This window comes from Saccostrea cucullata, unplaced genomic scaffold (genome assembly GCF_032062105.1).
Source record: "Saccostrea cucullata isolate Sc308-1 unplaced genomic scaffold, CSIRO_AGI_Scuc_v1 ctg2193, whole genome shotgun sequence".
In the NCBI taxonomy this organism is placed as follows: Eukaryota; Metazoa; Mollusca; class Bivalvia; order Ostreida; family Ostreidae; genus Saccostrea; species Saccostrea cuccullata.
The window spans coordinates 132,055-152,315 of NW_026921021.1; the positions used below are offsets into that span (position 1 = coordinate 132,055).

Sequence of the window (20,261 nt, forward strand, 5' to 3'; positions counted from 1 at the left end):
ATTCAGTAAATTGGAATTACTTCTGCAAAAGTGAATTTCAAAAAGTTATTTTTCCTTAAAATAGCTGACCTGGTTCACGTCTATCATGAAGGTGGAGAGGCCTACTGAAACGCTGTCCATTGTTCTTATCCTGGTAAAAATTCTGTCTACACAACCAATCACTGCAGACTCTGCAGGTACAAAGCTGCCAATGTGAGCCATGTAAACTATCAGGGCTACCTAAAACATATCCAAATATAACCAGAAGTCTCTGTCGAGACTGAAGCTCTACAGGTTTTTACTTGTAGCAAAGGAAGAGAAAATTAGCAGCTGGGAATTGAATCTTTACAACAGCAATAAATAGAATAATGATCCTTCATTAAGTCTCTCTATGTTCTTAGTGTAGTCTACTTGTGTGCAAAGTTATATTGAAATCAGACCAAAATTGTAGGAGGAGTAGCATTTTGAAACAATTTTATAGTCATTTTCATTTTTATTAACCACGGCAACACCATTCATGGAAATCAAAAACCGATATACACAATTATGTATCTTAGTGTAGTCTACTTGTGTGCCAAGTTATCTTGAAATCAGACCAAAACTGTAGGAGGAGTAGCATTTTGAAACAATTTTACAGAAATTTCTATTTTTAGTAAACACGACAACACCGTTCATGGAAATCAAAAACCGATACACAAAATTATGTATCTTAGTGCAGTCTATTTGTGTGCCAAGTTATATACTGAAATCAGACCAAAACTGTAGGAGGAGTAGCATTTTAAAAGAATTTCACAGAAATTTCTATTTTTAGTAACCAAGGCAACACCATTTATCGAAATCAAAAACTGATACACAGAATTATGTATCTTAGTGTAGTCTACTTGTGTGCCAAGTTATACTGAAATTAGGCCAAAACTGTAGGAGGAGTAGCATTTTGAAAAATTGTTTACAGACAGACAGACAGACAGACAGACGGACAGACAGGACAAGGTGATTCCTATATACCCCCCAAACTTCGTTTGCGGGGGGTATAAAAATAACTTCAACCAAATAGATATAATAAGTACACATAGTTTGTTAGCATTTTAAGGCTAAAATATTGTTTGATGAGAATTTTCAGCTCACATCTAATTTGAAATTTTTGCAACACAACAATTACTGGAAAATCACATATTTTCATGGGGTCAAATTTTTGAGGGTTGGGGAAAAAATCTCGGTTTGTGGGGACTTAGTTTCGTGGATGGAGAATGTTTTAGTAGTAATGTATATTAAATTTTACATTTCCTTGCCTCGAAAACAACGAAAATTAAACCCCCACAAAAATTAGTGATTTCACAGTATGTCTCTAATAATTCAATAAAAAAATATTTTCCATCACAGTACAGTATTATTCTTCATATTGCAAAAATTAATTCTACTGATAGATGCACATTTTATGGATAAAACTAATATATTTGCAGGTTCATTATAAAGGTGAATCCAAATTATAAAACATGTCAAATATTATTGTTTCTTTTTCCATATACTATCTAAATAGGGGCTATAGGTAGGTTTAATGCTTGGGAAGGGTACCTGTTTTAGATAAACACTCTTTCCTGAAGCGTTGGGACCTGTAAGAACTTTCATCTTTCCATAGGTTTCATTACTGAAGGTATCATTGGGAACAAAGGGACTGCAGCAAACTTCTTGAATAGGATGTCTAATAGAGAAATAAGGTTTTCCAGTATAATAACAAACTTTGCACATCATAAAGTAAAAATGACAATAAAAAAAACAACTATAACAATACCTTCCTCCTCTTATGTCAATGACGTCTTCATCAACTACTGTGGGTTTGACATAGTTGAATTCTTTAGCTGAAGCTGCCAGTGACAGTATGCTTGGGAAACAAAAAGTGAATATCAAATTGTCAATAAAGAGATATGCAGATATTTTAATTACATACATGTACTATAAATTAATGAACATGTGTATATCATTTCCCACTAGAATTCCATGTTATCTGTGGGATACATGTACTTCTACTTGAGGAGCAAATAGTGTGAAAGCTTTTTTTTTTCTTTTTTTTTTTTTGTTTTAAAAAAATGGTCAGTAACAAAGGAAGAATTTAAAATCAATGAACTTATGTTTTCAGCATGTTTACTTGCTCAAGCTTTCTCATAAACAATGAATTGGTTGGAGTCATGTGCAATAGGTGGTATGTCTGTCTGGATAGTTGACTGATTGGACCACCTAGCTAGTAATACAGGGGTCAAAGATTTGGTTCCAAGTCCAGAATAAATTTTCTCCTTTCCTACTAAGCTTTGTAAAGTACCAAATATTTGAGAATGCAATGGTTTGTCTTGCCCAGGGTAACTCAATGATTAGAGCACCTGCCCTGTCTCTGGTCTGGGTTTGATTTCTTGGCATCACAACTTACCAGTCTAGTTCTGCTGACAAATCCTGATTTTCTATCAGAGTTCTATAACTCTCTAGGATGGCATTCTGTAGTTTGTGCATGATGGCTGTTTCTTGATCTAAAATATGAATCATATGACAAATATGACACTTCTATTGTGCAATTGGAACGACCTCATTTCTCTCATACAATTAAATCATAGGTTAAAGATAATTTTATAGTAAACCATACCTGTTATTTCACACTGAGTATCCCCCAACACTTCATCCAACTCTGCAAAAGAAAATGCAATTATTTTGTACACTGCAGGCTCTTTTTTTATTTTATTCAACCTGAAACTACTCCAAAAGTGTTAAATTTGAAAGTTAAAGCCATTAATCTAAACATATACACTAAGTCAAATACAGTTTTTATCTGATGAGCCCTTGGCTCTCCTAGCTTATGAGTAAGTGGTAGCTAAACCATAATTCACTACTGATTACTGGAAAGTGGTATTTTAGTTTGACTTTAATTCAAGCAAAACGGTAGGAGAGTAAACATTTTAAAAGAATTTTACAAACTATTCTATTATTGTAATCTTGGCTAGTTTAATTCAAAGATCTAACAAAGTCAACCAACTCTCGAAAGGGAGAGGGCTAAAATAGGCTTTGCCTTCTGCCCAATCCCATTTACTTTTATTTGTGAATAAATTTTTGTATAAAAAAACAATTCTTGAACAGTACAACAGAAAATGAAACAATAAATTTACAAACAATTAAGGAAGTACCTCTTGTGCGTGCGCTTTTGTAGTGCAACACATTGTTGGACAAAAACTGTTTGACAAAATATGATTTAATATAACATAATGCATTCTGAAGTATTGAAATTACATGTAAATTTGATACTATTAAAAATCAACTTACGATACATATTAGTGAATGCACTTACCACAAATTCCAAACCAGGCATTTCAAAATCTTCCTCTGTCTGCATGTAATCAAGCCTTTGAATTGCCAACATGTATCCCAGCTAAAATACAAGAAAATTAATGCAAAATGGTTTTAATTCATTAACTCAAGCAGTGTACCAAGCAATAAACATTTGGGGAAAGTTGTTAGAGCCGAACCATGTTATAAACACCATCAAGCATACACCCAAATGTTTCCAAAAATCTATTTCTCTTCCTTTATCGATACTCATTAAGTGAGTACTAGATTTGTAAGCTTTCCTGACTACCATTGCCAAATTCACAAAAATGAGCTAAACACAGTTTAAGCTTTCCTGATTAGCAGGGTACAATTATACTACTTTCCCTGAAATTACTTACCTGTGGCAGGTAGATGACATTGCATGCTGGGATATCATCACTAAGCCTCTCTAGCTCCTCCGCTGCTAATTTTGTCATGAAATCTGGCAGACCATTGTATGTCCTTTTCTCTTCAAAGTAAAAACCAAAGATATATGAATATGAGTGCTTTAAAATGTAGGACAGAGAAGGATACACCTTTTAATAATCTTGTCAGATGGTTTCTGAATATCAGGGGGAAAAACATGTACATTGTATAATATCAAATATAAGATATAGTTGAACTTTGCTATCCTGAACATTTTTATCTCAAATAGCATGTAAATATACTAGCATGTCAAAGAGAGCTGGAAATCCCTCCAACTTTTCCTTAAAGTACAATGTATTTTTGGCTCAATATCTGGAATCCTCAGATATTTTGAGATGGGTTCAAGATAAACTTGACTGCTTCTCCCTGTAATGGCATGTACTTACTGTCATCTAATTCAGCATCAACATTGGGTTTGACAACAAATCTGCCCTCCGCTTTACTCTCCTCAAAATCCACCTACAATGTTTCCAGTAGTATAAATTTCATGAATGTGCTCATGTTTTTCTACCATTATTTTGTGCCAAGATTAACCCATACAAGATCAAGTGAGAATAAATATATGGAATACTTCAAACAAGAAGGTTTTACTAAAGCTGCAACAAAAAATCTGTCAAAATGCACTCACTATTTTATTGATCAGATTTGCAATTCTGTGAAGATCGTCTTTAAAAGCTTCATTTATCTAAAATGATAAGATCAAATTTGTAGCTATGTAAATCATGATACTGCAAGAGTGAATTGTTAGTCAGAAAAAGATATGAAATGTAAAGGAATATTAATGAGGTGAAATGCTCAAGAATTTTAAGACTTATAAGTACAAATATATGTACTCTACACGTACCTTCTTGAATATATAAATTGTCTGTGGCTGGGCTCTGCAGATATCACCAATATAAATTGCATGATAAACAGTCTGAAAATAAATCAAAATCAAAAAATAAAGTTTTCAATACACATTCATACTTAACATTTCATAAGCTAGAACATTACTTAGACCATTTCTTTTATAATTACCTATTTGTGCATAAAAATAAAATTCTCACAGAAAATGATGTGGAGAAACCCCGTAAACTGACCTTGTACAAGGCTTGCCAGTCAATAACGGTGGCCTGAGCTTGGTACATTCTTTTTAACACTGGCTACAAAATAAAAAACAACTTTAGAAATCATTTCATAGTAAAGGATTCATATCTTCACCGAGACCTTTGGTTCTTGCCTGTGTATGGCAAAAGCATGTATATATTTGCCTTAAAGAAGCTATTCATCATAAACAATACTTAAAATCAATTAAATTCAGTAAAATTTTTCTACCCTTACCTATACATTTACCTTAGCTGTGACGTTCAAAATTGTAGCTGCTTGTCTAGTGTGAAACCATCTCTCATATGCTTTTTATGAACTCTACACTTATTATCCCTACACAGGACTAGCCTGCATTTGTTCAATTTTTTAGGCATTACCTGGCACTATGAAGTCATTACTATCTTTAATGCAGCCCCGATTTGATGGGATATAATACTTCTTCAGTTAGGTGTAACATTAGTAAATGCACATCAGTGCCATGTATGCATCTATTCTGATGGAGGAATTTCATGAGCTCTTGACATTTTGAACCCTTCTCTTCATTGATAAATATACCACCACACTATTATTATATATTATACTTTCATGTAACTTACTTGAATCTGATTCTTCGAGAAACATTTGTTAAACAAGAGGCCCAAGGGCCTTGAATCGCTCTTCTGATAAATTGTAAAGTATATCACTTCTATTTGAAGCCTCTAACTCTAAGTATCCTAAGATGCATGAACTGACAAAGTTTGATGATTCTTAGCCAGTTAGGACTGAAGATATTTCTGAAATCAGTATTAGCTATAAAGTACCATAAGTAGGTCATGGTGACCTCCTTTTTGATTTGAAACTTTCTGAAGGCTCAAGATGCATTAATTGACTGATGGTTCTAAGCCAATAAGTACCTCATATATTCAAAAGTAGGTCACAGTGACCTACTTTTTGGTTGACATGTTCCGAAAACCCAAGTAGCATCAACTGACAAAGTTTGATGATTCTAAGCAAATAAGTACCTGAGATAATCAAAAGTAGGTCATTTCGACCTACTTTTTGGTCGACATTCTCCGAAAACCCAAGATGCCTCAACTGACAATGTTTGATATTTTTAAGCCAAAAAGTACCTAAAATACTTAAATATAGCCATAAAATGTCAAAACTAGGTCACAGTGACCTACTTTTTGGTTGACATGTTCTGAAAACCTAAGTTGCATCAACTGACAAAATTTGATGATTCTAAGCCAAAAAGTACCTAAGATACTTAATTAAATATAGCCATAAAATTCAAAACTAGGTCACAGTGACCTACTTTTTGGTCGACATGTTCTGAAAACCCAAGTTGCATCAACTGACAAAGTTTGATGATTCTAAGCCAAAAAAGTACCTAAGATACTGAAATATAGCCATAAAATGTCAAAACTAGGTCACAGTGACCTACTCTTTGGTTGACATTTTCCGAAGACCCAAGATGCATCAACTGACAAAGTTGATGATCATAGGTCTGAAAGTATTCAAAATATGCCTTTTAAACAATTTGAAAACAAATGCCTGCAAAATACAAAAAGTAGGTCACAGTGACCTACTTCTTCATAAATATGTTTTAAAGCCCCAAGATGCATCAACTTACAAGATTTGGTGATTCTAAACCTCTCGGTATCTGAAATAATGGAATTAAATGTTTTACAAAAGATGAGCCATTTAATTCAAAAAGTAGGTCACCATGACCTACTTTTAAGTTGACCTTCTTCAAGGACCCAAGATGCATCAACTGACAAAGTTTGATGATCATAGGCCTTAAAGTGTCCAAAATATGCCTCCAAATCAATTTGAAAACAAAAGCCCGTAAAATTTCAAAAGTAGGTCTCCATGACCTACTTTTGTGTTAACATGATGTGAAGTCCTAAGATGCATCAACTTACAAGATTTGATGATCCTAATCTTTATAGTAAGCAAAATATCACCGTTTTTAATAAGTCTAAATTTTGTTTAACTTTGAAGTGACCATGAGACCACGCCCTTTGCCCCAGGGTCATGCCTTGAACAATTTTTAATCTTCAACATATCCTGACCCTTGTATGTAAGTTTGGTGAAAATCTGCCTGGTGGTTCTGGAGAAGAAGATTTTTTAGCAACCAGTACTTTTGGTTTTATTTTCCTGATTATCTCCCCTTGTTTTAGGGTCACAACCCTAGTTTTAGTATAAAAGGTAGCCTTTAGGCCAAGGATACCCTGTGACAAATTTGACAATGATTGGCCAAGGGGTTCTTGAGTTATGGCCCATATTCTAAAAAGTTAACGCACGCCGCACACCACACAAATGGCCACAGCATTAGCTCTTTGAGCTTTTGGCTCAGAAGAGCTAACAAGAGGCCCAAAGGCCACATCGCTCACCTGAGCAAATCGGCTAGTAAAAAGCACAAATCAAATCAACTGAAAAGTTTACTGAAGGCTGGGGGGGGGGGGGCTTTGATTTTAATACTACTTGAGAAGGCCTTCATACAAATACAGCATATGACTTTGCTTTCTTGATAAAAAGATTTTTTAAAAACATTTTCTTCCAATACACAACTTCATAATAATTTTGATTTGATTCCCCACTGTTTCCCTTCCTACTCTAAAGGGTCATGATTTGAATAAATCTAAATCTTCAATACATGAGGATGTTTACATGTCAATATGACTAAACATTACTTTTCTGTTCTTGGGATTTTACCCTTTATTTTTCTATGTAACACTTAGATCCATCATTGTGGCCCCACCCTACCCTTGGGGGTTATGACCTGAGGAAGATTCCACATGAGTTTCATCTTTCCTTACCCACTGGTTCTTGAGAAAAGCTTTTAAAAATTTTTTCTATATGTTCCAATGTAAAAATTTGATCGGCCATTGTGGCCCCACCCTACCCCCGGGGGTCATGATTTGAACAAACTTGAATCAACTCTACCTGAGGATGATTCCCCATGAGTTTCATCTGTCTTGGCCCAGTGGTTCTTGAGAAGAAGATTTTTAAAGATTTTCCCTATATACTCCTATGTAAAAATTTGATCGGCCATTGTGGCCCCACCCTACCCCTGGGGGTCATGATTTGAACAAACTTGAATCTACACTACCTGAGGATACTTCCACATCAGTTTCATCTTTCTTGGCCCAGTGGTTCTTGAGAAGAAGATTTTTTAAAAATGCCATTAATTTTTCACTAATTCATAATTATTTCCCCTTGGAAGAGGGCCTTGCCCTTCATTTGAACAAACTTGAATCCCCTTTACCTAAGGAAACTTTGTGGCAAGTTTGGTTGAAATTGGCCCAGTGGTTCTTGAGAAGAAGATGAAATGTGAATAGTTAACGACGACAACGACAGACAACGGACAAATTTTGATCAGAAAAGATCACTTGAGCCTTCGGCTCAGGTGAGCTAAAAACACTATTACACGCTGAATAATGAAGCCACGCCCTCCTGCCTAGCAACAGTAAACATTGCTTGATGACGGGCGATATTCCAAAAATTAGCGTTTGCGCAGAATTTATGCGCGCACGGTTCACTGTTATATATATTTGTATAAAACATTCAGTAATATATAATAAATATATTTTCACCCCTCGAAAACCATTGTCTTTCTTGGGGTGAAAATTTTCAATGTTACACTCAACTACATGCAATATTTATATAATATAGTACAGTGATATTTTTACCAATTGAATAGAAAAGGTAGGAATTTCAAGTGCGATATGGCCTGTTATGAATTAGTAATATTACTGTAAACATTGTCAAGTATGATAAAAGCAGCAAAGGTTGCATGAAACAAAGTGTCTCTAATAAAGACATATGAAAGATTCTCCTGTCAAACTTTTGAGAAATATGATATTTACTGTGATATTCTTGACATTTTTCATGCAGTCCGTTAGAGTAGAGAAGACTTTATTTACTGTGATATTCTTGATATTAAATTTTCAGGCAGTCCATTAGAGTAGAGAAGACTATATTTACTGTGATATTCTTGACATTTTTCATGCAGTCCGTTAGAGTAGAGAAGACTTTATTTACTGTGATATTCTTGACATTTTTCATGCAGTCCGTTAGAGTAGAGAAGACTTTATATTTACTGTGATATTCTTGACATTTTTCATGCAGTCTGTTAGAGTAGAGAAGACTTTATATTTACTGTGATATTCTTGACATTTTTCATGCAGTCCGTTAGAGTAGAGAAGACTTTATATTTACTGTGATATTCTTGACATTTTTCATGCAGTCCGTTAGAGTAGAGAAGACTTTATTTACTGTGATATTCTTGACATTTTTCATGCAGTCCGTTAGAGTAGAGAAGACTTCTATGTTTCGAGGATTCACAAAGAAAGCCACACCATCCTGTCTCTGCTTTAGTACTTCTAAATTACGAATTGGTCTCAAAAACCACAGTCTACACAGAATAAATGAATACATGATAGATTCTTAGAAATTGAAAAAATCACTTACAGCATTATTCTGAAAACTGTTTCAAATTGTGAAGAAGGGTCATAAAAGGTGCAAGTGTAAAAAAAATCCAAAGTAGATATTCAACAAAAAGTGGTAGAATCCAAAATCTTTAATTTTAAAAACAATTTTAGTATTATACATTACCTAAGTTTTCTGCTTCCTATTGGAGATCTGCATCTGTTTAATAACCCTTCAATGGAAAATAATACAAAGATGTTGTAATAATTTAAAGATACTCAACTTGTAATTTAATTTTCTAAAGAAACAACACATACCAAACAAACTCAGTCCTTCTTTAGCTCCGCCCTGTCCTATCTTGTAAACCGAAGGATGGGCCTCCTTATGAAAAATCTGCAAAGCACTGGATAAAAAGGAAGAAAATTAATCTATTGGTATTTGTACTACTGGATGCAAATACAAGTTACTTCCCTTTCAACAGATTGTTTTCCTCTTAGAGCTCTATAAACTTGATGCTACATGTATTTAAAGTACCTGAATGCTGTATCATCCAAAGCAACTTGATCATCTCTGAAAAAAAATTAAATAAATAAATAAAACAAATAAATCAAGAAATTAAAATTTTTAATTCTTTAAAAACTTGTGTCTTCAATATGTGTATTAACTATTTGGTATTTTTTGTACAAGTATCAAACCTATATATACGAGGGTTGATCCAAAAGTTTGTGGAATTTCTTTCTAAAATTTTATCATGATTTGAATAAAGCAAACAAAAGGCATATTTATAAAATAGAGTCATAATGCAACAATACTGGAAAATTTCACCACGTTCCAATTACCAATAAGGTCACAACAGCTTTCTGAAAATGGATGGTTGTGAAACCCAGGGGAGACTTCGACGTAACATCAAGTTAGGTATGTCACGTCACGTTATAGAATCATCTCACCCTAATGTCAAATTCGAACACGTAATTCTTCAAAATGCTGCCCTTTTCTCCATCTTTTTTTCTAAAGAAAAGCCTGGGTATGCTCTCGCACCAATTTATCTTCATTATTTGCTCATATTTCAAAATACCCCCCATCTTTCCATATGATGTTCCGATTTCAGTTGTACTGCCAAGAACAGTACGTCAGCCGACAACGTCTATTAACGCTTTCAATTTATCAAGGGAGACAACACTTAAAACAGAGCCTCAAAAAAGGCTGTCACACCTTTAATCAACGTCCATAAAGGTTCTATTTTTCTTCTTTTTCTTACGCCACTGGAAAACCAGTGGCTAAAGCATTTTTCCTCAGTCTATGAATAATATATGCATTTAAGATAAGTGACTGGATTTTCACAAAACTTATGACTTGACGAAATTTGACGTCGTCTAACAATTAAGATGAACAATAAATTATTAACTAATAAACAAAATATCCAGTAAAATCAGTAAAATACACACACAAAGGTTTATAAAAGATCAAGCAATCGTAATAATGACATAATTTTCATTTTCTATAACACGAAGAGCGGTTTAATTCTCATTTCAAGTATTAAGAATTAAAATGATAATAAACGCGTTGATGTCTCCCTCGCATTTCCAAACATCCGTTTCTATGGCAACTGCCATAGAGTTACTATCACAAATATTTAAAATATTTTTTAATCTAAAATATTACACAAGTCTCTTTATTCTTAGTTGTGATTTTCAACCAATTTCATTTATGAATAAATAAAATATTAAGAAATTCCACGAACTTTTGGATCAACCCTCGTAAATATCCCATTGTTATCTTGGAATCATCAATGAGACTGGATGAACTTTTTAAAAAAGAAATGACAGTTTATAATCCTAAGTGTAAGAAACATTATTCTTTACGGCATAAATTTTTGCATAAATATACACTTCAATGAAATATGCACAATATAAATTAGAACTACTGAAAAACAGGCTTATAGGACTGGTCTCCTCAGGCAAGTTCAAGAAATAGGAAGTACACAAGGTAAAGTTCACAATTTTGTTAAATAAAAAGCATCAAGAATTTTGAAAAATGAGAAAATAAGGCTTCTCTTTCAGACCACAAAAATGCATCATAATGCATACTGAACCAATCAAACTAATGAAGGATAGCTGGAGACAAAATACTAATGCCCCTGATTTTGCACAACTAAGGTCATAAAAAGCATATTTCTCAATAACATTTTTACTCTCCACATTTCATCTGAAGTGAGACCACAAGGCCATTAGCACAATGACTTTTCTTTAACCTTTGTAGGTACTTCAAATCTACTCTCAGAAGCAAAATTTTGAAATAGCATCCCAAGCCCTCTTAAAAAAAATATTGGACACTAATTTGTTTATAAACATTACAATAAAGCTTAAAAATAATGTAAGGTGTGTTATGAATTAAATAATTGAAAATGAAAGATACACTTGAGGGGATGGTACGAAGAAGTATCTCAGAATATGGAAACAGTTAAGTATGGTATGAAGAGCCCTTAAGAAAAGTTCACTTCACACACACCAAGTATCTTTTGCAGGTTTCAAGTTGTTTATGAACTCGGAAATGATTGTGTCCCCAGGGCTCTTAAACTGAAATCACTTGATGATTTAACGTGATAAAAAAAACAAAACCACAGAGTCATTTGCACTGTAATTATTACAAGGACAACAAAATATGCTTTCCTAACCTTCTTCACTATATAACTTTTTTTCATGTAATTTATTGAAAAATTAAATTTTTTCTCACTCTTATTGAAGATTTTTAAGATTAAGTTTGTGTGTGTGTATATTGTTTTGCAGAGTCATAATGATAAATCAAAATAGCTTTCTTCTAAGTAAAAACCAAATCAAACTACTTAGACTGAGCTCAGTTGATTTCCCCTTTCTTTATTTAATACTGTTCTCCTGTGTATCTGTCTGTCATTCATTCATAAAGTCCTACATATATCCTTAATTGCTATGCATGATTTTTATGTGATATGTCCTGTGATTGTCAATTGTTTTCACTTTCATAGATCAGCCATTAATGATGTATAAAAAGTCCACATTGTTTAGCTCTTGTAAATAATAAATCTCCTGTTACAAAAATAGAAACATATGCAATATCCCTTTTAAAAAATTCAAAACCAATGTATATACTTGAACATAAATTAATTCTACTTCACATAATAGACAATGTTTAACTCCATGTTTTTGTCCTAAAAAAATCACTTCTTTTGTTAAGAACTTAACATATTTAAATACCTTAATATTCTTTGTTCCCTTTCTGCTAAAATTAACATTGAATTTTCTTAAATAGTATGGACCAATAATGATGAAAAAATCATTGCTTTCCTAAGCTATAATTATTGCAAAAGGCCCATAGACCACAAAGGTTATCATTCTCTTATCTAGTCATCATTCTCTTACTTAAATATAAATAGACCAAGTAAAACACACTTAAAGTCAATAAGCTTATTATAAATTGATACTTAAGGCCAAACAATTAGCATTCCCAATTACTTTATATGTATATTTGAACTTAACAGATATATGATGAATTGGACTTGTTAAAGAAAGATATAGGATCAAGCAAGCAATTGTATTAAAATATTTTAAGCATTACAAGTTACTTGTATCTCAAACTTCTTTTCTGTCAGGTACTCTGACATGAGAACCTACAGTGTGATAACCCTGACATGAGGAACCTACAGTGTGATTACCCTGACTTCCATCACAGGGACTCTGACATGAGAACTTACAGTGTGATAACCCTGACATTCATCACAGGGACTCTGACATGAAAACCTACAGTGTGATAACTTTGACATCCATCACAGGGACTCTGACATGAAAACCTACAGTGTGATAACTCTGACATGAGAACCTACAGTGTGATAACCCTGACATCCATCACAGGGACTCTGACATGAAAACCTACAGTGTGATAACTTTGACATCCATCACAGGGACTGACATGAAAACCTACAGTGTGATAACCCTGACATTCATCACAGGGACTCTGACATGAGAACCTACAGTGTTATAACTTTGACATCCATCACAGGGACTCTGACATGAGAACCTACAGTGTGATAACTCTGACATGAGAACCTACATGTGTGACATTAACAGGGACTCTGACATGAGAACTTACAGTGTGTGATACTCTGACATGAGAACCTTCAGTGTGATAACCTTGACATTCATCACAGGGACTCTGACATGAGAACCTACAGTGTGATAACTCTGACATGAGAACCTACAGTGTGATAACCCTGACATGAGAACCTACAGTGTGATATCCTCTGACATGAGAACCTACAGTGTGATAACCCTGACATTCATCACAGGGACTCTGACATGAGAACCTACAGTGTGATAACCCTGACATTCATCACAGGGACTCTGACATGAGAACCTACAGTGTGATAACTCTGACATGAGAACCTACAGTGTGATAACCCTGACATGAGAACCTACAGTGTGATAACCCTGACATCCATCACAGGGACTCTGACATGAGAACCTACAGTGTGATAACTTTGACATCCATCACAGGGACTCTGACATGAAAACCTACAGTGTGATAACCTTGACATTGTGATAAGCCTGACATGAGGGTGGACCTACAGTGTGATAACCCTGACATGAAGAATATACCATTATCAATTAGATAGAGAAGAAAATAGTAATCAAACCTCTTATTTTCTTCTACTCTGCTCCTTTTCCATACTTTCAAAATATGTCAGCAGACAACCTTGACGTCATCGTTAGATTTTATTGTTTACCGATCCCGCATATTTAGCCACTGTACTTATAAATGTGATAAACCACTGTAGTTTTATTCAAAGGGCGACAACACAGTTGTAATGAGCTCGCTTACGCTATTTCATTGTCATCTAACAGTTGTGTGATAACCCTGACGTGACCTGCTCTAAACCAATCCTGACTGTACTGAAGGATAATAATAGCTCTGACATGAAAACCAGTGTGAGAACCATACAGTGTGATGAGAACCTACAGTGTGATAACTCTGCATGAGAACCTACAGTGTGATAACATCCATCACAGGAACTCTGACATAAGAACCTACAGTGTGATAACCCTGATATGAGGACCTACAGTGTGATAACCCTGACATCCATCACAGGGACTCTGACAGAGGGGTCCTCCAGCTCTACACCTATTCTTGTCTTCTCCAGGTACTTCAACAAACCACCTGTTGCTCGGATCTGAAAATATAAACTTAATATCAAGAAACTCAATCTGAAGTACAATGGAAAGAAAAAAACAGGGATATAAGTTAAATAACTTATGATTTGAACAGTTTTCTTTATTGGAAAGATATATCGCCAAATAAATATACAGCAAGAATATACTATAATCTGCCCAATTAGACTGTACATATGACAGATTAATGTCAAGAATAAGAAAAAAAACATTATTATGTAATGTAAAAAAAAATGTTCAAATTAAAAAAAAAATTATCTCCTCCATTTGCTGACACGGAAAATAGGGAAAGCAGAAAGAAAATAAAAATTAAAGCAAAGATTTAGCAGTTTTTTTGCAAAACAATCATCAGTGGTTTCAAGTTCCACCCTTTCTTTCAAAAGCATGAATTTGACTTTACTTCACTTGCTTTTAAATGAAGTGAAGAATACATACGTACTGTGGAGATGTTGTCAAATGAGATGAGGGAGGAGAAATACAGTGTTCTCTCTGTGTCTGTGTAGTGCTCTGGTATCCCCGGGAGATTCAGGATCCTCCTCTTACAAATATCAGGATCTGTAGAAAATCACAACTCATTATAAAATATCAAATTATCAAAAATAAATAGAATTATTAAACTCATAACTTTTCTTATCAATTGTTTTTAATGTCCTCTATCATACCATGATTTCTGAAGATTAAAAATCTTAAATGAAGATGCCAAAAATTCTTCAAGATTTACCTTTTGTAAATTTATTAGATGATTTTACAGTGTATGTACACAACCTCAATAAAGAAATAATTACTGTTAAACACCCAATTTTATGTTAACGCCCCCAAAATTTACCTGATTCAAGATCAATAATTTACCGCCTGTCAATCATTAAAAAAACAATAGCTACTGATTTGATTGACAGGCCAGCTTTTTGATAGTCTGAGTTTGTGTCCTTTGAAAACGATTTGGTCACGCGTCAAACACTTTCATATAGCCGCCTTGTATACACGGGGGAAATAAAAATCTTGGTAAAATTTTATTTTAAAAACAATTGAGAGTAGATAATTAAAACATGGCTTCAAAAAATATCCCAACGGCTATATTGTATTTTATGCGATATGTCGTCCAAGAATCTGCTGTAGAATTTAGAGCAGTCCGTGCACTGAAACGCTATTTGTCGATTAAAATTGGAATATGATTGAAAAATAATTGCATAAACACACGGATTAAACGGATACACAATATATATGTTTTATCTACGTATATATGAATACAATCTATACCATGTTCCGTTGTCAAGTTCTGAAATTTAAGAAACAGCTAGGAGTTTAGAGATTATAACTTTTTGTCAGAAAACATTGTCAATACCCAATATTCGAAATTAAAAAGTGAATATATACAGCCAAAGATCAATTCTTAAAAGTAGAAAAGAAATCTTGCAAACAATAAAAATTTTTTTTGAACACCCGGAAATGGTTAATATTGTTCGACACTATTGTTGATCAGAACGTTGGCAATATTTTATCGCGTTACGGTACATGTACATGTTTACATGACGGATATGCCTACCTATGAATGGAATATTTTATTTTGATATTTACACAAATTTAATTAAAAATAGATATGTTTACTTTGTAGTTTTACTCTGTGTTCTTTTCTTTAATTTGTCATTAAAAAAAATATATATATATAAAAACGATATTTCTTTATAATTTTTTTCTTCATTAGATATCGCTGAAAGTATTTATAAATAAATTTTATATTGAAATATTTCAATTATTTCAAGTAGTTTCACTCAAATTTGAACGAAACACGTAATGTTATATTTCCAAACACAGACTTCCTGTGTAATGCAACGTGTATATAGATTTTTGACAAAACTAGAAATAACACCACTGTAAATTTTCAGGTATATATGACTTTGTAGTAAATTTAACAACCAATTCTTGTTCAGTCTGGAGAGACAGCAAGTTTATACCATTCTGACTGGTCACATTTTTTTTTCTAGTTTGGTGCTTTACATAATGGTGACATTATAAGGAAATAAAAAGTCTTACTGAAGTCTATACTTGGAAGAAACTGGAGAATATTTGAGTCTTCTACAGAAAAGGATGTAGAAAAGTCAGCTACAACAGAGGCATGTGCTGTGTCATTCCTGGTGGAAACTGTTGAAATAATTGATAAACATACATTAAAATCAATATATAGTAGGTAAATTATAGTGTCTTAAATGTTATTCAAGGAATAAAGTAACAGGCATTCTGAGAATATTGCTGAAACAATACACATCCCCTAGAAGATACCATTGTAGCAATTCTTAACAATGTGTACTATGGTAAATAGCTTTGTATGTTTGTTTGTTGTTTAACATCCTTCTCAAGAATTTTTTACTCATACAGAGATGTCAACAGTTGCTGGTGGAGGGCTGCTTATTTATACCTAATCTTGGCACTCAGGTCCATTGAGCAGTGAACTCAAGGGATTTTTTCAAAATGCAAAAACACATAACAATTTAATTACATGTAATGATTTTTTGACCCTGGTATAATTTGTTTGTCGTTACCTTCAATAGGAGTAATGATTTGTGAAGTTATTTACAAATTCATATTGTTTCTGTTACCCAAAGTCTTGAGCGTCTGTACAAGTCTGTCATCTTGCTTGGAACTCAGCACTATACAAGAAGGATGGTACTGTGCCAAAACTGCAAAAAAAAAAATAAATAAACATAGCATCTTTAGTGATTTTGTTTGTTTGTTTGTATTGTTATCTTCAATATTGTAACAATTAATTAATATGTATATATAGCTTAAATTTAACAGAAACAGTTTGGGGAGTGTATGTGCATTAGTTGTGGGAGGGAAGGGGGCAATTGGCTGGTTTACATTTAATTTATTGACTATCATACTTCTCTTCAGAAAGATGAATTCATCAGACTCTACCACATCTAACAGCATACAGATCTGTGTGGTTTCTGTGTCATAGTAAGCCATCCCAAGTCTTCCACCATGCCAGAGAATGGACATGTATATCTGAAATACAAGAAAAATTAAACATTGGTTAAAAATTATTCTAATGAAAAAATATTACATACACATATATTGTTTTTCAAAAATTCAATAAATGGCATAATTTATTAGTACTATTATAAACATAATTAATACAATTGCTTCTTGCTACTCAAAATGTCTTGAACTCTATATAAGTTTTATGAAGTTCGTTGCCAATCTCAAATTCCACACATACTTATCATTTATAGTGGTGATATAAATAACTTGAAGATATATTTATCATTACAGTACAGCTAGTTAAAAAATATGAAATAAAAAAATACTATTTTTTGCATCTGTCACGTATTACAGTATATTTGGCAGAATTGTTTTAAAAGAAACCCTCAAACCACAAAAACCCCATTGTCAATCATCCCCAATACAGACCTAGAAACAATTTTATGTAATACATGCGTATTGAAGAAAGTGGGCTATTATTTCTTATATAAGTTATGATGTATTATTCTTAAGTGGATAAAGGGTTTTTATGACGAATTACTACACTACTGTGTAATATAAAGATGTCACATAAACCACAAACTATGTCAGAGTCAGTATCCTTCAGGTGGGTACAGCTGACCCTTGGCATCTTTTAACATCAAAATCTCAATTCTTCAATACCATGGAGATGTCAAAGTGATCTGGAGGACCCACTTTTTCTTTAATTATACACTCAATATCTCAAATGTTCAGATACCTTCAAGTTTTGTTGTCTCCGTTCCATAAAGTTTGCGATAATGAGTTTTTCTAGAATAAAATTCTTCTTTTATTAAAAAGAAACAAGAGGCCGATGGGCCACATCACTCACCTGAGTAGCTTTGGCCATGCAGTTCTTTACCAGTTTCTGCCCTTGTTAAACCTATTGTGATCCCATCCTAACTCTGGGGGATCATAATTTAAATATACACTACCCAAGGATGCTTCCACAAAAGTTTCAGCTTTTCTGGTTTAGTGGTTCTTGAGAAGAAGATTTTTCAAGATTCTTCCTATATTTAAATGTAAAACTTGGATTCCCCTACCTCCAGGGGCCATGGCCTGTGCAATTTTAAATCTACACTAGCCATAAGATTAAAAGTTTCAGTTTTTCTGGCTCAGTTGTTCTTGAGAAAAAAGTTTTAAAGATTTTTTCCTTCAACTCAGTAGAGCTAAAAAGATTCCCTTATCCATGTGTATAAATTTAGGCAAACAAAAAATTACTAAGTAAGCATACTTTTTATAAGTGGCATTAGCTAAAAAAAGTCAGTAAAAAATGTGTTTAACATTGATGCTTTATTCAAGGATAAAGACACTTCCATAACTGAACACTTGAACCAGCTAGCACATTTACTTATAGACATATAAAACCAGTCAGATATGTTCCCCTTGTATGATATAACAGCACGAAATACCTTACTATAAGTACAGCTCTTGTGACTTCAATCAAACAACCTAGCTAAGCTGTTTTTCAGATCATGAATTCACATTTAACCTCAAGTTAAGTACTGCAACACAAGATAAGCCTATTAAGAACTTATGACTGAAGAAATTTTCTTTTTTAATAAAATTAAAAGTAACTTTCACTATGACATCTGATTTGTTTAACAATGGTTTTACAGTGGTTTTGATTGAAATCAAACATTAAATTGAAGAATAGTGTCCAAAGTGGGAATTTATTTTTTAATTGCTGTATTTGTTCATTTATGTCTTATAAATATAAAAATCAGGGGCCCAACCATATAAGCAGTTTCTTAAGTGTCATGTTTATTTGTCTACAGGAGTTTGCGTACCTATCAATTATACCGAAATTTTCATTAAATAAAGAAATACATAATACGTATATAGGTATTACGTATCTTTTTTATTTACCAAAAATTTCGGCAAAATTGATAGGTACGCGAACTCCTGTGATTTGTCCAAAACAACTTTTTTTTTCAATAAAGTTTGTGTATTTAAAAGAAAAATTAACTTAAGGTAAGCCACTCGTCAGGTTTTTAGAAAAGAGCTTTTACTTCAAAACTACTTATTAAAATTCAATTTTTATAACATATTTAAATTCAACAATGTAAATTTTTTAACATTCAATGAAAAAACTGCTCAAAATTCTACAAAGAAGCAAGATATGAGGGACTATTTCTTTTGGTGGAAGGATATTTAGCAGATAATTCTGCAAATCTGCACATTTATAAAATTTAATGTAATGGAAATTTAGCCTCACATAATTTTACTCGGAGAATATTTTCCGTTTTGATATTGCTAAAAATATTTAATATAGGTCTTAATTTATATTTTTAGACCAAGTTTTACACCTTCCCTCAACAAACTTTTCCAAAAAGTCAAGATAAAATTTATACCGTTTTTCGCCTGAAATTCGCATATTTTGAATAATATTTCATAATTAAACCACTGACCCCAACTTTTTCTTTCATTATTTCAAAGTACTGGATACTTGTGACTGATAAACACTTAAGTCGTAAAATGTTTGATACAAGAAAATATTTTATTGTCTATTAAGTTTTTTAATACCCCAAATATGCTATTTTTTTTTCACACAATAAAAGTTTGTGTATTATTCAAACTATTTTAGAAAAATTAACTGATCAAAACAAATAACCAAAGAGAGAAATTTTTCAACTGGTATTTGCACACTGACCCCCTATTTTCTTTGCGATTTTGAGTTACACTTTATGAATACTTATCCAAAATATACTTCTCAAAAAATCCTTGATTTAACAAATTTCAGGAGTGACTTACCTTAAACAAATAAGTTTTTAACTGGTATTTCAGACTTTGATTCAGAGGTGTACAGAATGAGTT

General features: G+C 33.0%; 1 protein-coding gene across 10 annotated transcripts in view; it reads right to left on the minus strand.

Annotated features, from left to right (window-relative positions):
- LOC134259002 (mutS protein homolog 5-like) overlaps positions 1 to 20,261 on the minus strand; it is a 30,796-nt gene that overhangs the window by 2,492 nt on the left and 8,043 nt on the right. For 9 of the 10 annotated variants that reach the window (XM_062741589.1, XM_062741591.1, XM_062741593.1 and 6 more), the window contains 21 exons: positions 17,327 to 17,450; positions 17,042 to 17,122; positions 16,479 to 16,586; positions 14,887 to 15,002; positions 14,340 to 14,449; positions 9,784 to 9,819; positions 9,567 to 9,652; positions 9,436 to 9,481; positions 9,097 to 9,235; positions 4,830 to 4,892; positions 4,595 to 4,666; positions 4,379 to 4,435; positions 4,137 to 4,209; positions 3,684 to 3,793; positions 3,305 to 3,385; positions 3,144 to 3,189; positions 2,609 to 2,650; positions 2,399 to 2,495; positions 1,769 to 1,858; positions 1,552 to 1,678; positions 70 to 219 (listed from right to left, as the gene is read on the minus strand). In XM_062741589.1, coding sequence (XP_062597573.1) covers positions 70 to 219; positions 1,552 to 1,678; positions 1,769 to 1,858; positions 2,399 to 2,495; positions 2,609 to 2,650; positions 3,144 to 3,189; positions 3,305 to 3,385; positions 3,684 to 3,793; positions 4,137 to 4,209; positions 4,379 to 4,435; positions 4,595 to 4,666; positions 4,830 to 4,892; positions 9,097 to 9,235; positions 9,436 to 9,481; positions 9,567 to 9,652; positions 9,784 to 9,819; positions 14,340 to 14,449; positions 14,887 to 15,002; positions 16,479 to 16,586; positions 17,042 to 17,122; positions 17,327 to 17,450 — 1,854 coding nt within the window. The remainder of the gene's footprint in view (positions 1 to 69; positions 220 to 1,551; positions 1,679 to 1,768; positions 1,859 to 2,398; positions 2,496 to 2,608; positions 2,651 to 3,143; positions 3,190 to 3,304; positions 3,386 to 3,683; positions 3,794 to 4,136; positions 4,210 to 4,378; positions 4,436 to 4,594; positions 4,667 to 4,829; positions 4,893 to 9,096; positions 9,236 to 9,435; positions 9,482 to 9,566; positions 9,653 to 9,783; positions 9,820 to 14,339; positions 14,450 to 14,886; positions 15,003 to 16,478; positions 16,587 to 17,041; positions 17,123 to 17,326; positions 17,451 to 20,261) is intronic. The other variant, XM_062741596.1, reaches the window with a different exon arrangement.